Source organism: Thermobia domestica, chromosome 10 (genome assembly GCF_964235325.1).
Source record: "Thermobia domestica chromosome 10, izTheDome1.hap1.1, whole genome shotgun sequence".
Taxonomy (NCBI): domain Eukaryota; kingdom Metazoa; phylum Arthropoda; class Insecta; order Zygentoma; family Lepismatidae; genus Thermobia; species Thermobia domestica.
In genome coordinates this window covers 189,572,144-189,588,609 of record NC_137463.1, presented here as the reverse complement: position 1 = coordinate 189,588,609, position 16,466 = coordinate 189,572,144, and the positions used below count along the sequence as shown (strand labels likewise).

Below are 16,466 nucleotides of genomic sequence, written 5' to 3'. Positions count from 1 at the left end.
AAAACTTAATGGTCTGACAACCCCATTTAGGCTGTAACGAAGAATTGCACCTCTATCCAACATAACGCATTAAATATATATTTAATAAAATGTATCCATCCTCAATTTGTGGTGCTATATAAATTATTAGTCAAAATATTTGATACTGCATTCCAACTCTAATCCGTATAAGACACTCAGTTAAGAGCATTCCTAACGAATCCAATCGACTACTGGAGCGTATTTCTGACTCAACTTACAATCGTGTTCAAAGGAAAATGCTGTCCCGCCGCACAGTGATCGGAAACTGGGGAAAAGAGGTTAAAAATAGAGTTTGGAAAAGAGGTCAAAAATCGAGTTTGTTAACTTCGCTGCCTATCAAATCGGTACTGATATTTGATTATAAGTGTCTCTCCTGCTTTCAAACCCAAAGTTTGACAACATAGGAATATTTTCACTGTTCGTAAAATGCATGTAAATATGAACAAATAAAAAGAGCCGAAAAAGCAGTAAAAAATGAACCAAACAATATGATATGTTTTAAACATTTATATCTTTTCTGAGGTCGATAAAAGCGATTGATAGTACATTGGACTCAAATACTGTGTGTTTAGTGAAGAGTTTTATTTGTTATCCATTATCGTATCATTTATATCATAGCTTTGTTAGTATTACCGAAAAGTTAAATATACGCTGATGTTACTAGCTCTGCAGTCTAAGCTTATCCTTGCTTATCTGCAAAATAACATTTATTGAGTTGACCATGAGTAGTACAAAGATTGGGTATTGGAAGTAGCTGCACCCAAGTGCAGCAGAAGGACTCAGCCCCATCTAACTGGAAATACGTGATGTGTAATGTTGTTGCGGTTGCAATCGAGATCTGCTATCTGAGCCGTACAAAGGGAAAAGGCATGCTGTCTTGTACGTAATTTGGATTGTACTTCGTCCCTGGATCGAAGTTGTAGTGAAAGCCTCATATTGCAGTGATGAACTATCAGTCATGTGAAGCTGCTTTATATTACACGTCAGTGCAGTAGTATATAAGAAGATTCTATACTGAATTTTTTAATCTTACCGAAACAACGTAATCCTGAAGTAAATTACATTCCACCAAGTATTAGTGTTTCTTCGAAGATGGTGCGACTGCAAACCCACGAACTTTAATTTTGTATCCTAAGGCCAAACACACATTTGTTTTACACAGTCTTTTTATTAGCTGCACATATAATTAGAGGGAGAGCACATTGAACCTGTAACCGCTTCTTGGATGCATATTAACACCTGTCATAGATATCGCTAGCCAGTACGAAGTTAATTCACATAAGGCGTCAACATGTTATGTTTTCAATTTATAAACTGCATGTATGATTCACGATGGTGGATTTCAAGATGGCGGTTTTCATTGTTGTGTCCTCCCCAATTTCTCCTCACCTGTATTACTCCTCTATAATGTTCCTTTGGTTATATTCTACAGTATCTGACATTTATGCGAGAAGTTTCCACACTTTTGAACCATCCTGTATATAAAACTGCACGTATTGCAGCTGGGGTTCTTCGAATCACTTTCACAGTAGTTGTAATCGATTTAGAAACAACAATTACGTATAGAATGATAGACACACATCGGTCAACTTCCATTATTTCGGAATAAACTATTTTTGTCCGCTTTTTCTAAGTTTCCGACCACTGTGCGTTGCCTCTCTTTATTGTAAATCGCAAACAGTGTCTTCTTAAGAGGTTTCGAATACAGGACATGACTTCAAACTTTAAAAAAACATCGTAGCTACATAATTCCCCTTAAATCTCTTCATTCTGTTTATCCGCATATGCATACATATTTGTTACCTAATAACGAGACTTCTAATTGTACCTGTACAATTATTTCTTAGCTTTATAAAAATATATAAGTATTACAACTTATCTCTTATTACCAAAAAATACTTTCTCTTAATAACTAACATCATTCCAACTTCCAAACAACAACTCTGGATAAATATCACATCACTGACGATTCAAAGCATTGACAAAACTTGTTTCCCCTTTTACAAATACTATTAGCTCACACTTTTGCACGAAGTTATGAGCAAAAGCAATTCTTTAATTCAAAACTAAGAAAGAAAATGTGGAACATGGCATCAGCCTGACTGCTGAACCAAATTTTAAACTAGTGCCAATAAAATAGAAATACAATTAATACACGAACAGTTCGTAGGAAAGTATCTTACAATTCCATATAATTGTGTTGGATAGTATTCATTCAAAATCACACTGAAAACATTGAACAAAGTAGGAAGAAAACTAGCAGAAATGTAACGAGATCAATATATCAAGAGGAACATTGACAGATTTTCTCATAATATAACTGTTCAACAAACTTTGTGCGTATGCTAGGAATTAGGTTGGCGCTTGGAACAGTTTTCCACATAAAAATGTCTAATTTAAAAGTGCATTTTGTTTTAAAATAATAACTCTAAATTACACGAAAACACTTTAGTAGGTTTTCTTGCAAAGCAAGCGATTGGCAGAAATATTACCACAGCACTCAGCAGGAAATAAACATAGGAGGCATACATCTATTCTCATGCTACTATATTTATGGACGTCTCTCATGTAGCTTTTCTCTATTTCTACATTGTACACTCATGTCCAAAATGATTGTCACATATCTATAACTGTCTTCTTGTAATAATATAATTTGATAATGATTTTGCAGGACATTTAATACTGATACTATGTGTATAATCGGGAAATGTATATTTGCAGTAAAGAATTATAAGTATCATAGGAAAAGAATTATAAATAAAATTAGAATGAGTAAAACAAAATGTTGCTAAATGAACAAAAAAGTTATGTTCGTTTTATTGTTCTTATTTACTGCTTTTTTGACATGAAATTTGCCACATACATCTCTTTGCCGATTGTACACATAATAACATTATAAGAAATGCCGGGCGAATTTATCAAATTATATTCCTACAACATATTTATAGACATGCGACAATAATTTTGGACATAAGTGTACATATTACAATTCAAATATTTACGTAACACTGAGAAATAATTGAAGAAAAATCCTCCGAACACACACGTGTACAGAGATTTGATTTTGCACTTTCTGTATTTGTCAACATTGTATTTATAAAAGAATATAATTAAAAAAAAAAAAGAGAGAGAAAGAGAAATTCCTATCGATATTAGTGTGAATAACAAAACGTAGGATTTTTCGTGAAATGTCAACTCACGTCTTCTCAAATCAAATCGTTAAGAATCAAAAAGATGATATTTACAAACTTTTTTTTTATACACACACGAAAATAAAAAATACATTTTCTGGTTTTTCGAGATTTAAAACTATTAAGTATGACTAGTTTCTTTATGTTAAAGGCATTTCCATCTTTTACAGAAGAGCCTTTAAATATAAGTTACTTGCTACCATGCAGGTCGATAACCCACGGTAAATTGAAGTTTTGTTTATAGACAGTGGACTTGCAACTACAAACTTTTAATAACATACGCTGTCCTACAGATTTCAATGAATATTTGGAAAAACTTCACACGAATAAACTGTCATGCTTGACACCATATTTCAGGTATAATAATAACCATGCAAAGAATCATCTACTTGCGCAAAATTTACTTACTTTTCGTTGTAAAATTGTAACTTGTTTTATTAGTGTATTCAATAGTCACGGATACCTTATTCGAAAGCAGTACCTTATGTATTTAACCCTTTAGTCGGTAATATCCGTCTCCGAATGTACGATATTTTTTCTTCAGAGTTGGTACGCATATTCGCACTATGATCTGATATTTCACCTATGCTTCAGTTGTGGGTCGACTGTGCTGTTTTGTGCAGGTGGTCGCGTGTTTAGCTCACTGTTGCAAACTTCGAAGTATATAAAGTTATTCCACGCCGTCTCGCAAGCGGATATTACTGTAAAGGAAATTATTTTTTCAGTCTAAGGGACGGATATTACTTTATACTGACAACAATTAATATTTGGGTGCTTCTTTCGTTTCGAAAATCTTAATATTTTAAGATGTCACGTAGCAAAGGTATACCACAAAGGAGTAGGGCTATACTACAAATGGCTATAGAACATTTACAAATGGCTATAGATCAGAAAAGGATTATAATTACGGATCCGATGATTGGTATGTTCCTGAACAAGATTATTTATCCAAAACAGGACATGACCGCAATCCAGAAATATATTTTAATTATGTCAATAACATCTGATGAAGGATACAGCAATGATCAGAGCTCTTTGATCAGAATAATGCGAAAGCACAACAAAAGCTGATAGTGTTTATTGCAAAAAAAAAAAAAAAAAAAAGTTGTATCAGATGGAGTTGCAAGGGGCCAAATTATACTAAAACACTTAAGAAAAACTTGATAAAAATTAAATTGTCATCATGGTTAGGACCCACGGATTAGTTACAAAATGTTCCAAATCCAGATGACATCTGGCATTTATTCTTTACTGATGATATTTTGAATGAAACTGGATTGCATTAATGTAAAGTGGAAGTGATGAGAAGGAAGTCACATAACTCCTCAAGTTAGAAGAATACTGATAAGACTGGAATTGAAGCGTTTATTGGTTTGATGACTTTATGCTCCATTTTCAAGTTTGGTGGGAGGACTTGGTGTTACTTATCAAGTGACTGCACTGGACTTCATGCTCTTCATGTAACTATGTCTCTCAAAAGGTGTGAAGTTTTGCTGTCAGCTCTTGGTTTGATGCTTCATCTACTCGTGAACGAAGGAAAAGAAAGAATCCTCCAGTAGAAGTGTCTCATGTTTTCAGTAAGTATTTCTAATTGCCAGAAGGCATATTCTATTGGGATGCGTACATATGTTGATAAAACTCGACAAGGTATATGTTTAGAAATGGATTCTCAGCGGTGAAGCACGTTGTATTGAACTTTCAGGAACATCCACAAGTGAATTATAACGTGCTTCATATTCAGTTTATGAATTTTGTTACGTATAATCAATTCTCTAGGTGTAATTAAACCTTATTGGAAACTGATTTACACCACTTTGGTTTCAAGCGTCTCAATTGTGCGTATCCGTCTCTCAGGCGGATGTTACTGTTATAGCTTACTTCTTCAATGTTACCAACTAAGAGTTAATATTAGAATTAGGTTACAGAAGAATTACGAATGGAAAATGTTTAATAGATTATCATTAAAATATTTTTTTTGTTGATGCTTACCTTTTAGCTAATGGATTTTGCCCTCATGAGTACTTGTTTAAAAAACGAATTTTGACCAAAAAAAAAAAAAATCTAACATGTAGAAATTTAGGAACCAGATTTAGGTACTTTAACTGTTAAACCCGTTCAGAATAGATAAGGAATGATTATAAAAATAGTAAATTCATTTTATATATCTTCTAGTTGGTTCTACTTTACGACCAAAATGATCTATGGGACTTGATTATATCCTTTAACATTCATGATACTTGTTATCCGAGCCTTATACCCACTTTAGGGGCGATAGAAAAGGTATTAACTGAAAGAAATCATGATGTGCCATATAAATAATAACTGCACAGGACGCTCTCTGCACTGCACTCTGAAACCAGCTGATAGTAAGTGTCCACCAGCTTTCTGGAATTTGTGACAAGAATCAGAAATTTGAAATATTTTACAGCGTTACAAGAATGCATAATAACGTGATATGAGTTGATATATCTTACAAGTTTCTTTCTAGCCAATTTTATGCAACTTGCGCTTTTAATTGAGGATTTGTGTGAGAGATGTGTTCTTTATATAAATATACATAAATTCCTTTAAAGAAAGAAAAATATCCATATCTGTAACAACCCAGTACCGGAGAACAATGGCCACCTGTCATACCCATCTACTAAAATATACAGGATTCCCAATGAACTTGACATAATCCATGGTTCATATCACAATTCATATACTCCCTCCCATGTGAAACAGCACTCTACCAACATATCCATTTATCGCGATATCATCTTTCCTTGTTTCGTGCATGTTGTTTTACATTTAATTTTATAATTGTTCCTCTCTCGAATTTTCTTCCTTTTCCATACATAATTTATGAGCCTTGCACTTACTATGGTGAACTATTATTTCAAGCCTAAAATTCTGATTTCCACCAACAAATGACGTACGTATATCAGGGACTATATGGCTCCATTTGCGACAGAACTTACAGAACATTACATTGAGCTTTTCATCATACTGAAGCCACGGAAAAACCTCTAACCAACCGGGTCTGAATTTGGATGGTCTTCTGGAAGAACCAGATTGAACAAATTTTTTGATTGGTTTTGTATCATGTGGTTTTGACAAAGTTCTTCTATCGTTTCCAAAGGAATATGAAGTACTAGGTTTCTGGACATCAGTGCTACTATCATCACATTCATTTAAAGTTTCTGACTCCTGAAGAATGGGTAAAATCCGTTCAGCCGTTGGCGCAAGGAACTTTGGTAGCTCTACCTTTGATGATGATGTAGATAATTGTGATACATATAACGTATCTGATTGGTTATCTGGTTGATAAGATTCTGTTACATCTTCTTCCCATTGCGTTGTATTTCCATATTCCATTCCACGATAGGAAATTGGTCTTATCTCTGTTCCATCACTTTTCTACAATAGAAAGGAAAAAGTCCAAGTCACCATTACGTCCCCACCTTGTTATAGTTTTTATTTTCTACGGCAGAATATTTGCTCTGAATATCTTAAAAAATAACATTTATATGATTTCAAATTTACAAAGTTATTAATCCTAGGAAATGATTTTTCATCGATATGTAAAATATGCTTGTTTCCCCATCACTTAAATTCAAAATAAAAATTTCAGTTTAATCACTTTTCTTTATATGCTACTTACGTAACTTTGGTCGTTCACTAAGAATAATCTACAATGTATGTTTTCAATTAGTATACTTGCAGTAATCAAAAGTGTGCGTGTAGTTAGTAATCAAATGTGTATGATATAAGCAATCTCTCATTTGGTACTTCTGCCGCAATGTATTAACTAAAATTACATTATTTGCATACTCTTGGCTACTGGTGAATACGTAATTAATGAATAACTCGAATACTCTCACACATAGAACCAATAACATTAACTAATGTGAACATGGTATCAATACAATCTTTAATGGGGATATATATTAAAAAAAAAAGAAAGAAAGAAAGAAAAGAAAAGAAAAGAAAAGAAAAGAAAAGAAAAAGTTACACTCATCACTAACAACCAGTTTGGGAAACTTACAGATACATGTTTTGTGAAAGAAACTACTGTTAGCCATCACTTCCTAAATTATTTTTTCTTCCTCCATAACTACGAAAGCACATCTTATATAACCACTAAACACAAAATATATCACCTTTGGTTTTTTACTTTGTACATAAAAAATTTTTAAAATTAGCAAAATGTATATTTCAGTTTTGGATTTATATAAGCTGCATTTGATGTTATCTTTAATTGTTTTGCTCATTGTAATGATGTTGCAAATAAAATTACTCTTAACCTACGTGGAAAACCCAATCGAAGTTCAAAAGAACTTCTATACACCGTTACGAAAAGTTGCACCACAGATTATGACCACAACACCAAACAACAAATGTCATCAAAAACAACATGCTAATTTTCGAAAATTTAAGGGCTTTCCATAAATGTACACCATTGGACTTAATATTTTGTAATATCCCTTTACAAGCCTTAAAGTAGTCTCACTCTCTCAATGACCCAAGTCCTAGCGTCAGGGAAGTTTCAGTATTCCAACTAAGACACTTTTGTTAATTGCCAAATGGCTCGAGTGATGGTGGCAGAAAGCCCCTTTTAGAGACAGAAAACTGTTCGCGCATAGGTTGTTTCACCTTTGGGAATAGGTGACATCTGGTGGACTTGTTCCGATTGAAGGGAACATAAGGTAATATACTTCCAACCGTATTCCCGTAGCTTTTCACCTAAATTTCCAAGTGTGAAAGAGCGTTGTATTGGAAAATAAGAGGCTCAACCTCGAATAATTTAGATCAGGTTTTGTTCATTTCTCTGCGCATGACAATACACTGTTGCGACACTTCTTCCACACAAAACATTATCTGTTATGTTAATACGTTGGTACTGGTTAGAAAAAATCATTATCGCTCATCAAGCACTCATGACCGTTTTAGCTCATCAAAATTTTATTGGTCGTAGGTACGATGGAGATCTCCTGATCTTGAACCAGCGTCTCCTGGTCATGCATCAGCGTTTATGCTTACACGACCACTACGAAAATGAATAGCCCAACGAGAAACTATTTTGATCACTGTTCACTCACCGCTCGTAAAGCATTATGGACTTGTGTCGGGTTTGGCCACAAAACGTTTTAATTCTAATTTACAACAACAGACAGTCCCGAAATATCAGTATCCTCCATGTCCAACACTTGTCCCAGGCAAGATGTGTACACTAAAAAGCTTACAAGCATGCGTCCTGCTGCTGCCTCATGAAGTTCAAATGATGCAAGGTATACTGCGATTGCATCATCGACTACACAACATTGCAAGCTTGTGCATTAATTATGAAATATCCGTTGTAATCAAAAATACTGCGAAATCTACATATATTGATACAATATTCTTATACTTAGCCAAACCTCAAATATATTAGTTCCCATTTAATTTGCAAATGCTTCCACAATTCTAGTAGGTGAGTTCCTACGATAATGGAGAATATTATACATGGTGGCCCAAAAGTAGATATACAGTACCATGCTGATCAGCTCATTGCATTTTATATCATTTCTTATTGTTATCCATCAGGTAGACAGTTTCTTTATTATTTGTTCTTAATGTGTTTTTACTTACATCTTAAGCTCGAAACAGCCGAAGCAAATAAACCTATACACTAGAATGTTATACTTGATCGATGCAGGGGTGTATACCTACTTTTGGGCCACCCTATATTATATATATATATATATATATATATATATATATATATATATATATATATATATATATATATATATATATATATATATATACAGGGGGCCAACAAAAAATCTAAAAAACACCTGATACAGGACACGTAAGTTTGGCCCTCCAGTTTTGTACGAAAATGTGTACCTAAAACATATAATTTCTCACTATTTGTTAGGCGATATAACGCTCGCGATTAAACGCGAAATTCTGTCGAATTAGCGAAATTTGCAACAAGTCTCGATATTCCACGAAATTTACGCAAAAGTGAAAATTTTGCGACGCTTTTACGATTTATTCATTACCATTATTTGGTAATTACTAGCAATGTAATAAAAAATTCCGTTTTTGAGAAAATAGACCACCATAAATTTTTGAAATTTTACATCCAGTTATACAATGAGCTCCAAACGTTATCTACTGGTGAGGAGGATGGTGTGAAGCAGTGTTGCGGGGTATGTTAGATGAGCATTCAGAAGTAGCTGGAAAGTGTCTCCAGCTAATGTACATGTCGGTTTCGAATGTTGATGTGGAGAGGGCTCTCTTCTCACAATGACATACTTACCGACAAAAGAACAAATTTGACACCAGAAAACTCTAAAACAATGTTTACATGTTATTCGCATAAATAAACTGAACACTATAAAGTTATTTTTTCTATTAATGTTTTTTCTGTTTTTTTTTTTTCCTTTAAATGATACTTTTATTCAGTGAGGATGCTTAGTGTTCTTTTAAAAATACTGTTTAATATATTCATGCATGAGCTCATGACATGATTGATGAATGGAAATTAAGGTGAAATAAAAGGTAACTAATTGTAACTGCCAGGGAAAATAGTGTTTTCACACTGAATTTTTATTCACCGATTTTATTCCGCTCTACACATTTTTATAAGGAAATTACGAATTCTTATTTAGCACAAAATCGTGTATCTAATAATGACATAAAAACATGCCAAGATAAGTGTGTCAGAAATCAGCCTTAATCCTGTTTAAATGGGTCCATCATTACCATTTATTATGAATTGCATCTAAGCCATAAGCTCCTTTAAGATTATAATTTCAGTTTGCAGGAGGACTACAATATCAAGGATTAGCTAATAATGTTTCTAATTTTCATTAATTATCTTGTAAATAAACTCACAAATATATAAGAAAAGGCAAGGATTTCACATTAATGATAAAATTGGGTAATTTCAGGCAAAATTCAGCGGTTATATAAAGAACAGGTTTTGTCGAGTTCTCTATGCAATGTATGAAAACAGTGAAGTACTGGAGGAAGATTCCTGGACTCATATATTGTATTCCTTTACCATATTGTATTCCTTTTAGTTTGAGAACTTCAAATGGTAGCATGAAAATTGCTGTAGGATTTCGACCAACATTTCTCTTAAAACTCAATTAGAACGGCAGAAATAATGGAAGCCAACAGAAACTGGTTAGTTGTATATGATTAACTCTCAACACCATATATAACTGGATAACGAAGAGGGAGCAAGTTAAATATGCTGATATATGAAGAACAATGACTACATAAAGTTTACGATTATTAACAACAGAAACGATATAACACCTCACGGCAACGGAAGTCCCCTGAAAAATCGACTACAACCGACAAGATTAGTGTTCTAGAGTTGTCAATCCTACATAATACCTATGAGATGAGGTCGAAATGTTCGTTGCACTTGCTCAACGTAGTATTATACTATATTCTGTATTTTATATAGAGAGAGGCCAAACTGCACACAGAGCATAGAAAATAATCTGCATTTTGTACCAAGGAGAATTTAAAAATACGCATTGCCATAGATAAAAAAATCACTCCAGTTTTCGCTTCCTACACACACCACTACAATCCAAACAGCAATTATTCTGATAAACGAGGTCCAGCAAATCTCTACCATAGAATACAGAGTTTTCTACTAATCAAAGAACTGACAAGTTAATGAAAAGATTATAGCTTGTGATGTATATGCCTTCCGATCTCAGTTTTACTGTAGTTCAGGGTTTCTTCATATCGTGTCGTGATGAATTCGGGTTAAAAGGCTGTTGGCACTGATCCTGATATGTTACTGTTCATCGCTCATCTCTAGACAAACTTCTTTCATCATTTATAAATACAGACCGCTATTATGACTCCTGACTGTTAACATCAAGGTAGGTTACCAGATAATTATCAAAGCAGAAGACCACTCTTAAGAAAGGCATGAGAAACTGTGGCTCTGATACCAGTAAGTAATTACAAATAAGGACTGACATTAATGCGGTGACAATGGCTCTCTCACAATAAACCATTATTGTTAGTTCCCTCCATACAACCAATGGCAGCATGACAAGTATCTGTCTATCAAAGCTGTCAGGAACTACAACCACCTGTGTGATATACTACTCTTGCCAATACTCGAAAATTTATAAACTAAAAACATCCAATTTAATTGCCACTGCACTTCCTGTCTACTAGCTTCGTGCAGAACCTAGATGTACTATTTGAATTCTAACTTTTACAAGGAGAACGAAACAATCTTCTACATGTATCTCCTAGTTCACTTAATTCCATGCAGCTTGTAAAATAGTTTACATTCCTGCCTTCGATGAATTAGCACATATATAAGTACTACTTCTAATAGAAACAGAAATATGAATAATCTTTGTTTGCTTATGATTATTTGTGTTATCTGCAGATTGAGACTTCGTTTCAAGAACATTAGTTTTAAGCACCTGCGATCACTTCTGGATATTTTCGTTCTACTGTTCACACATAAGAAATTCTTTCAAATATCAGCTTACAGATAAGCGCAAATTTTTACCGGCAGAACTGGGGTAAGAACTTTAATCCTCTATGTATTTGTCCCTGTACACGTATTATCCTATTTCTTTTTGCCTTCCAGATAATCTTATAAAATTACTTCGTCTGGGCACCGAACAATGTCTCCAATTTAGTCAAATCCTAGTCGTTCGATACAGTTTTCTTTCTTCCAAGTTCGCAGTGTTATACAAAGAGCAAATATCTTTAAAAATGGCACTAATCAATTTGCTCTGTAGACCTGTCTTACAGGTGGAAGAATGTTATGAGGTACTGTACCGCAGTTTTAACCACGTTGACGTTGTTTCATAAACATTGTTCACGACAAACTTATCTTTCATACGGCATCAAACAGGCCTCTTGTACGGATGAGAAATTTTAAGCAATGTTTTCTTACAATAATATACAGCAGTTACGTCTGACTTTTAGTGAAGTGCTCACAGGACTTTCATAAACAGACCAATAAAATTTTTACAAACTAAATTTCAAGTTCACATAACAGTTATTTAAACTGAATTTTAACTTTACATAATTGATCTTATGTATATGCCCCGATTTATATACGCATACAGTAAAATTTCAAAGCATTCACACACTAGTACCAACAAATACATTCAAATAAAGACCTATTTCAATCTAATCGCTATCTTTAAAATTAAAAGCAACACATTTTCAAGAAGAGAAAACGCGTACTTCTCTACTGATTTTTGTCATTAAAAATAAAGTTGATCACTTTCAGAAGTTCATAGAGCCTCTGTCCAAAAAGTATGTACTAATACAGATTCGGAGGGGATACACACGACCGAAGTTTTGTGCTCATCACATTATCATCTCTACGTACCGAGATCATGAAAATATAGACTTTTACTCTCATACCGCATGGACTGTCTCGAATGTACTGTAATTTTATTTTAATAATGTTATATGAGGTGTGATTGGAAAGTTTTAAGACAGGTGCGCCACTCGTATTTACTACACAATTTAATCTTTCTGTCGACATATACGTTCCAAAAGTCAGCTAACATTATTCCAAATATACTTGCGCTACCTCAAAATACGCAACCAAAACCAGGAAGTCAGTCTCTCCTTTCAACTGAATATTTTTTTTTTCTTCCTTTCTTCACAATTTTGAAGCATACGAAAATGGAATACGGCATATTAAATGAGTGAAAATACACATTAAACTTGAGTTAAACCTTCACTGTACGAAACATACTTTAGACTTATTGCAAAGTCGCAACTGAAGCCCACACTTCCCATGATGAGTCTGTTGTCGCAAATGCACACACAAATCTTCCACCGATTAACTTTGTGCACGTAAATTATTACACTGCTTGTTACTTTTGTGTACGTGAACCATTATCAACATTAATGAGAAATACCAGTTCCCGTATGAAAACATCACTCAATAAGTTCGTAGGATGATGTATAGATGTCACCACTACTCAAATCCGTATGATGTTAGAACGTATAGGAAGTAACTAACTCTATGGCCTATGGAACCCGGAGGTTCAATGCCGCGTTCACAAAAGCTCTCCACTGACTTCTATCCTTAGCTAACTGCATCCAGTTTCTACTTTGTATTCCAATCTCTGCGAGATCCATCTTAATATTGTCCTCCCATCTGCGCCTAGGTCTTCCTAATGGTCGTTTTCCGATTGGTCTTCCAGTCAAGACTTTGAAAGCGTTTCTACTTTCTTCCATTCTAGCTACATGACCCGCCCACCTAAGCCTCCTACACTTGACGACCCTAACAATGTTGGGTAAACCGTATAAATTATGTAGTTCCTCGTTATGAAGTTTCCGCCATTCCCCATTCCCGTTACTCTTGGGTCCGAATATTCGTCTCAGGATATTGTTCTCAAATACTTTCATTCTATGTTCTTCCCTCAGAGTAAGTGACCATGTTTCGCAGCCATACAGAACAGGCATAATTATCGTTTTGTATATTTTACGCTTCAAATTCCTCGGCAGAATTCGCGACAACAAGAGATTTTGAACCGAATAGTAACACGAATTCCCTGCTTTTAGTCGACATTTAATTTCTCCGTGAATATGATTTTCCTCTGTTAATACTGATCCTAGATATTTGAAACTATCCACTTTATCAAAAGTATTATTTAATATTTTAATGCATCCATAATTTGCTGTATTAGGGTCCCGACGCACTTCCATGTATTTAGTTTTCTCTGCATTTACTTCCAAACCCATGTCCCTGCAAGCGGTTAATAATATCTCTGCATTTCTTTCTATTGTTCTCCTATCATCACCTATTAAATTTACATCATCAGCATATGCCATAACCTGGTGAATACCGTTCAACTTTAGGCCCTGGTGCTATCTTTGATTTTCCTTATAGCGTATTCCAGAACGAAGTTAAATAATAATGGCGACAACGCATCTCCTTGTTTCAGGCCATTTTCGACGTGAAAGCTCGTGGACAAAAATTTTCCTACCCGGACTTTACTTTGGGATTCATTTAAACATATCTTAATTAATCTAATTAGCTTTCTCGGTATTCCAAGTTCTGTAAGAACGTTGTATAATGTTTCTCTCCTAACCGAGTCGTACGCCTTTCTAAAATCAATAAATAGTTGATGTACCGGGGTATTGTATTCCCACTTTTTTTTCGAGTATTTGTCGAATGGTAAATATTTGTTCGATAGTTGATCGATTTCGTCTAAATCCACACTGATAATCTCCAATAATTTCATCTGCGTATGGGGTCAGTCTTGCTAATAGAATATTTGAAAGGATTTTATAGGATGTTGACAGAAGAGAAATGCCTCGATAATTATTACAGTCAGTTTTGCCGCCTTTCTTGTGAATTGGAACAATGATTGATTCTTTCCACTCTTGTGGCAATTCTTCCTTGTTCCAGATAAGGAGAATGAGTTTGTGTATCTTGTTTCACAATTTTTCGCCTCCAGCTAAAATTAACTCAGCTGGAATTTCATCTACACCCGGAGATTTGTGTTTCTTTAATTTCTTTATAGCGGTTTCTACTTCTATTCGGTTGGGTTCTGGAATATACGGTTCTGCGGTGTGTATCTCCTTTTATCCACGCACACTAGTTTTTGGTTGCGTGTTAAGCAAATCGTCAAAGAAATCTTTCCATCTATTTAAGAGGCTATCCGTGTCAGTGAGAACTGTACCGTCAAATTTCTTTAATATATAAGCACGAGGTTGATAGCCTTTCTTAAATTCGTTGATCCCTTTATACATGTCCCGGATGTTTTTATTTTTACTATTATCTTCAAGTTCCTTAATTTTAGCTTTCAGAAAATCGCGTTTCTTTGTTCTAAAAGTTTTGGAAGTTTCCCGCCTGATATCTGCGAAATTTTGTGTAGTTATTTCATTCGGATTTTGTAGCCAGCGTAATTTTGCCTGTTTTCTCTTCTCTGTAGTTTTATGCATTCCTCGTCGAACCATGGTTTGTTTCTACGTATTTCCGCATGTCCCAATTTTTATTTTGCTGAAATTTTAATGCTATCTCTAATTTCAATCCAGGTATCCTCAACACTAGTGCACTCCGAATCTTCTAAAGTCGAGAATCTATTCGAAACTTCAATCTGGTATTTCTCTCTTACCTGGCTCTCTTCTAATTTCTTTAAATTGGATCTCTCCGTTTTCGGACAATGAATATTACCCTTATTCAACGATAATCTCTCTCGTATTATCGCTGCTACCAGGTAGTGATCAGTGTCACAATCAGCCCCTCTAAACGACCGGACATCAATTATGCTAGATTGCCTCCTATCTACTAAAACGTGATCAATTTGATTATGTGCTTTCCCGTCAGGTGATGTCCAAGTGTATTTATGAACGTCGCGATGTGGAAATTTTGTACTCTTCACGATTAGGTTTTTGGATGTTGCAGAGTTCACGAGTCTAACACCGTTGTCATTACTTTCCTTATGCAGACTTCCGTTCCCTATAATCGGTTTGAAAATATCCTCTCGTCCCACCTTCGCATTGAAATCCCCTAATAGAATTTTCATATGGTATCGCGGGAGTTGGTCAAATATCCGTTCCACTTCTTCGTAAAAACTCTTTTATATCGTCATCCTTATCTTCAGTTGGGGCATGTACATTTAAAACAATAATATCACACCACCGTCCCTTGAGAGTAATAAAAGAAAGTGTCAGTAACAAATTCAACCCGTTTAATTGCTGGTAATGAACGAAAAACGTTTATGAACGAAAAACCCTGTTCCTAACTGGTGATTTTTATTTCTTTATCCGTAAAAGAACGCAAAATTTCCAGAATTCACAGATCCATTTCCATCCCACTTAACTTCCTGAACTCCTACTACGTCCATCCTGTATTTCTCTAACTCACTTATTACGGATTTTAACGCACCTGCCCTATAAAGACTCCTAATATTCCATGTTCCAAGTCTCATGTCCATTTTCTTTTGCTGAGGTCGTGCCAAGTTATCAGTCCTTGCCCGAGGCTTTTGTGAATATTTCTGAATAAGTGTTTTTTTTTTACAGGATGAGGTTGTTAGCCCTACCCAATTTCCCAAGCTGGAGGACCACTCCTAGTCGGCTGTCCGCGACTGCTTATTCAGTGTATTCGCAGCTAACCTCTATCTAGAGGCCTTCTCCTCGATCCGCAATCTGAGGACGCGCCATGCCGTGGTGACAGGAACCCACGTTAACGTATAGGAAGTACTAACCTTCGAATAAGTGTCACAATTTCACAACGATCTGAACATTAGTTCA

At 34.8% G+C, this 16,466-nt stretch overlaps 1 protein-coding gene across 16 annotated transcripts in view; it reads right to left on the bottom strand.

Moving 5' to 3' along the window:
• Positions 1-16,466, bottom strand: part of LOC145662895 (uncharacterized) — a 246,747-nt gene that overhangs the window by 186,591 nt on the left and 43,690 nt on the right. Inside the window, exon 4 of one of the 16 annotated variants that reach the window (XM_081728873.1) lies at positions 1,216-6,611. The exons of the other annotated variants lie outside the window; for them this stretch is intronic. Within the exon in view, the coding sequence (XP_081584999.1) occupies positions 6,009-6,611 (603 nt within the window). The 3' untranslated portion in view covers positions 1,216-6,008. Of the gene's footprint in view, positions 1-1,215; positions 6,612-16,466 lie in introns of those variants that run through there. 16 annotated transcript variants of the gene reach the window in all.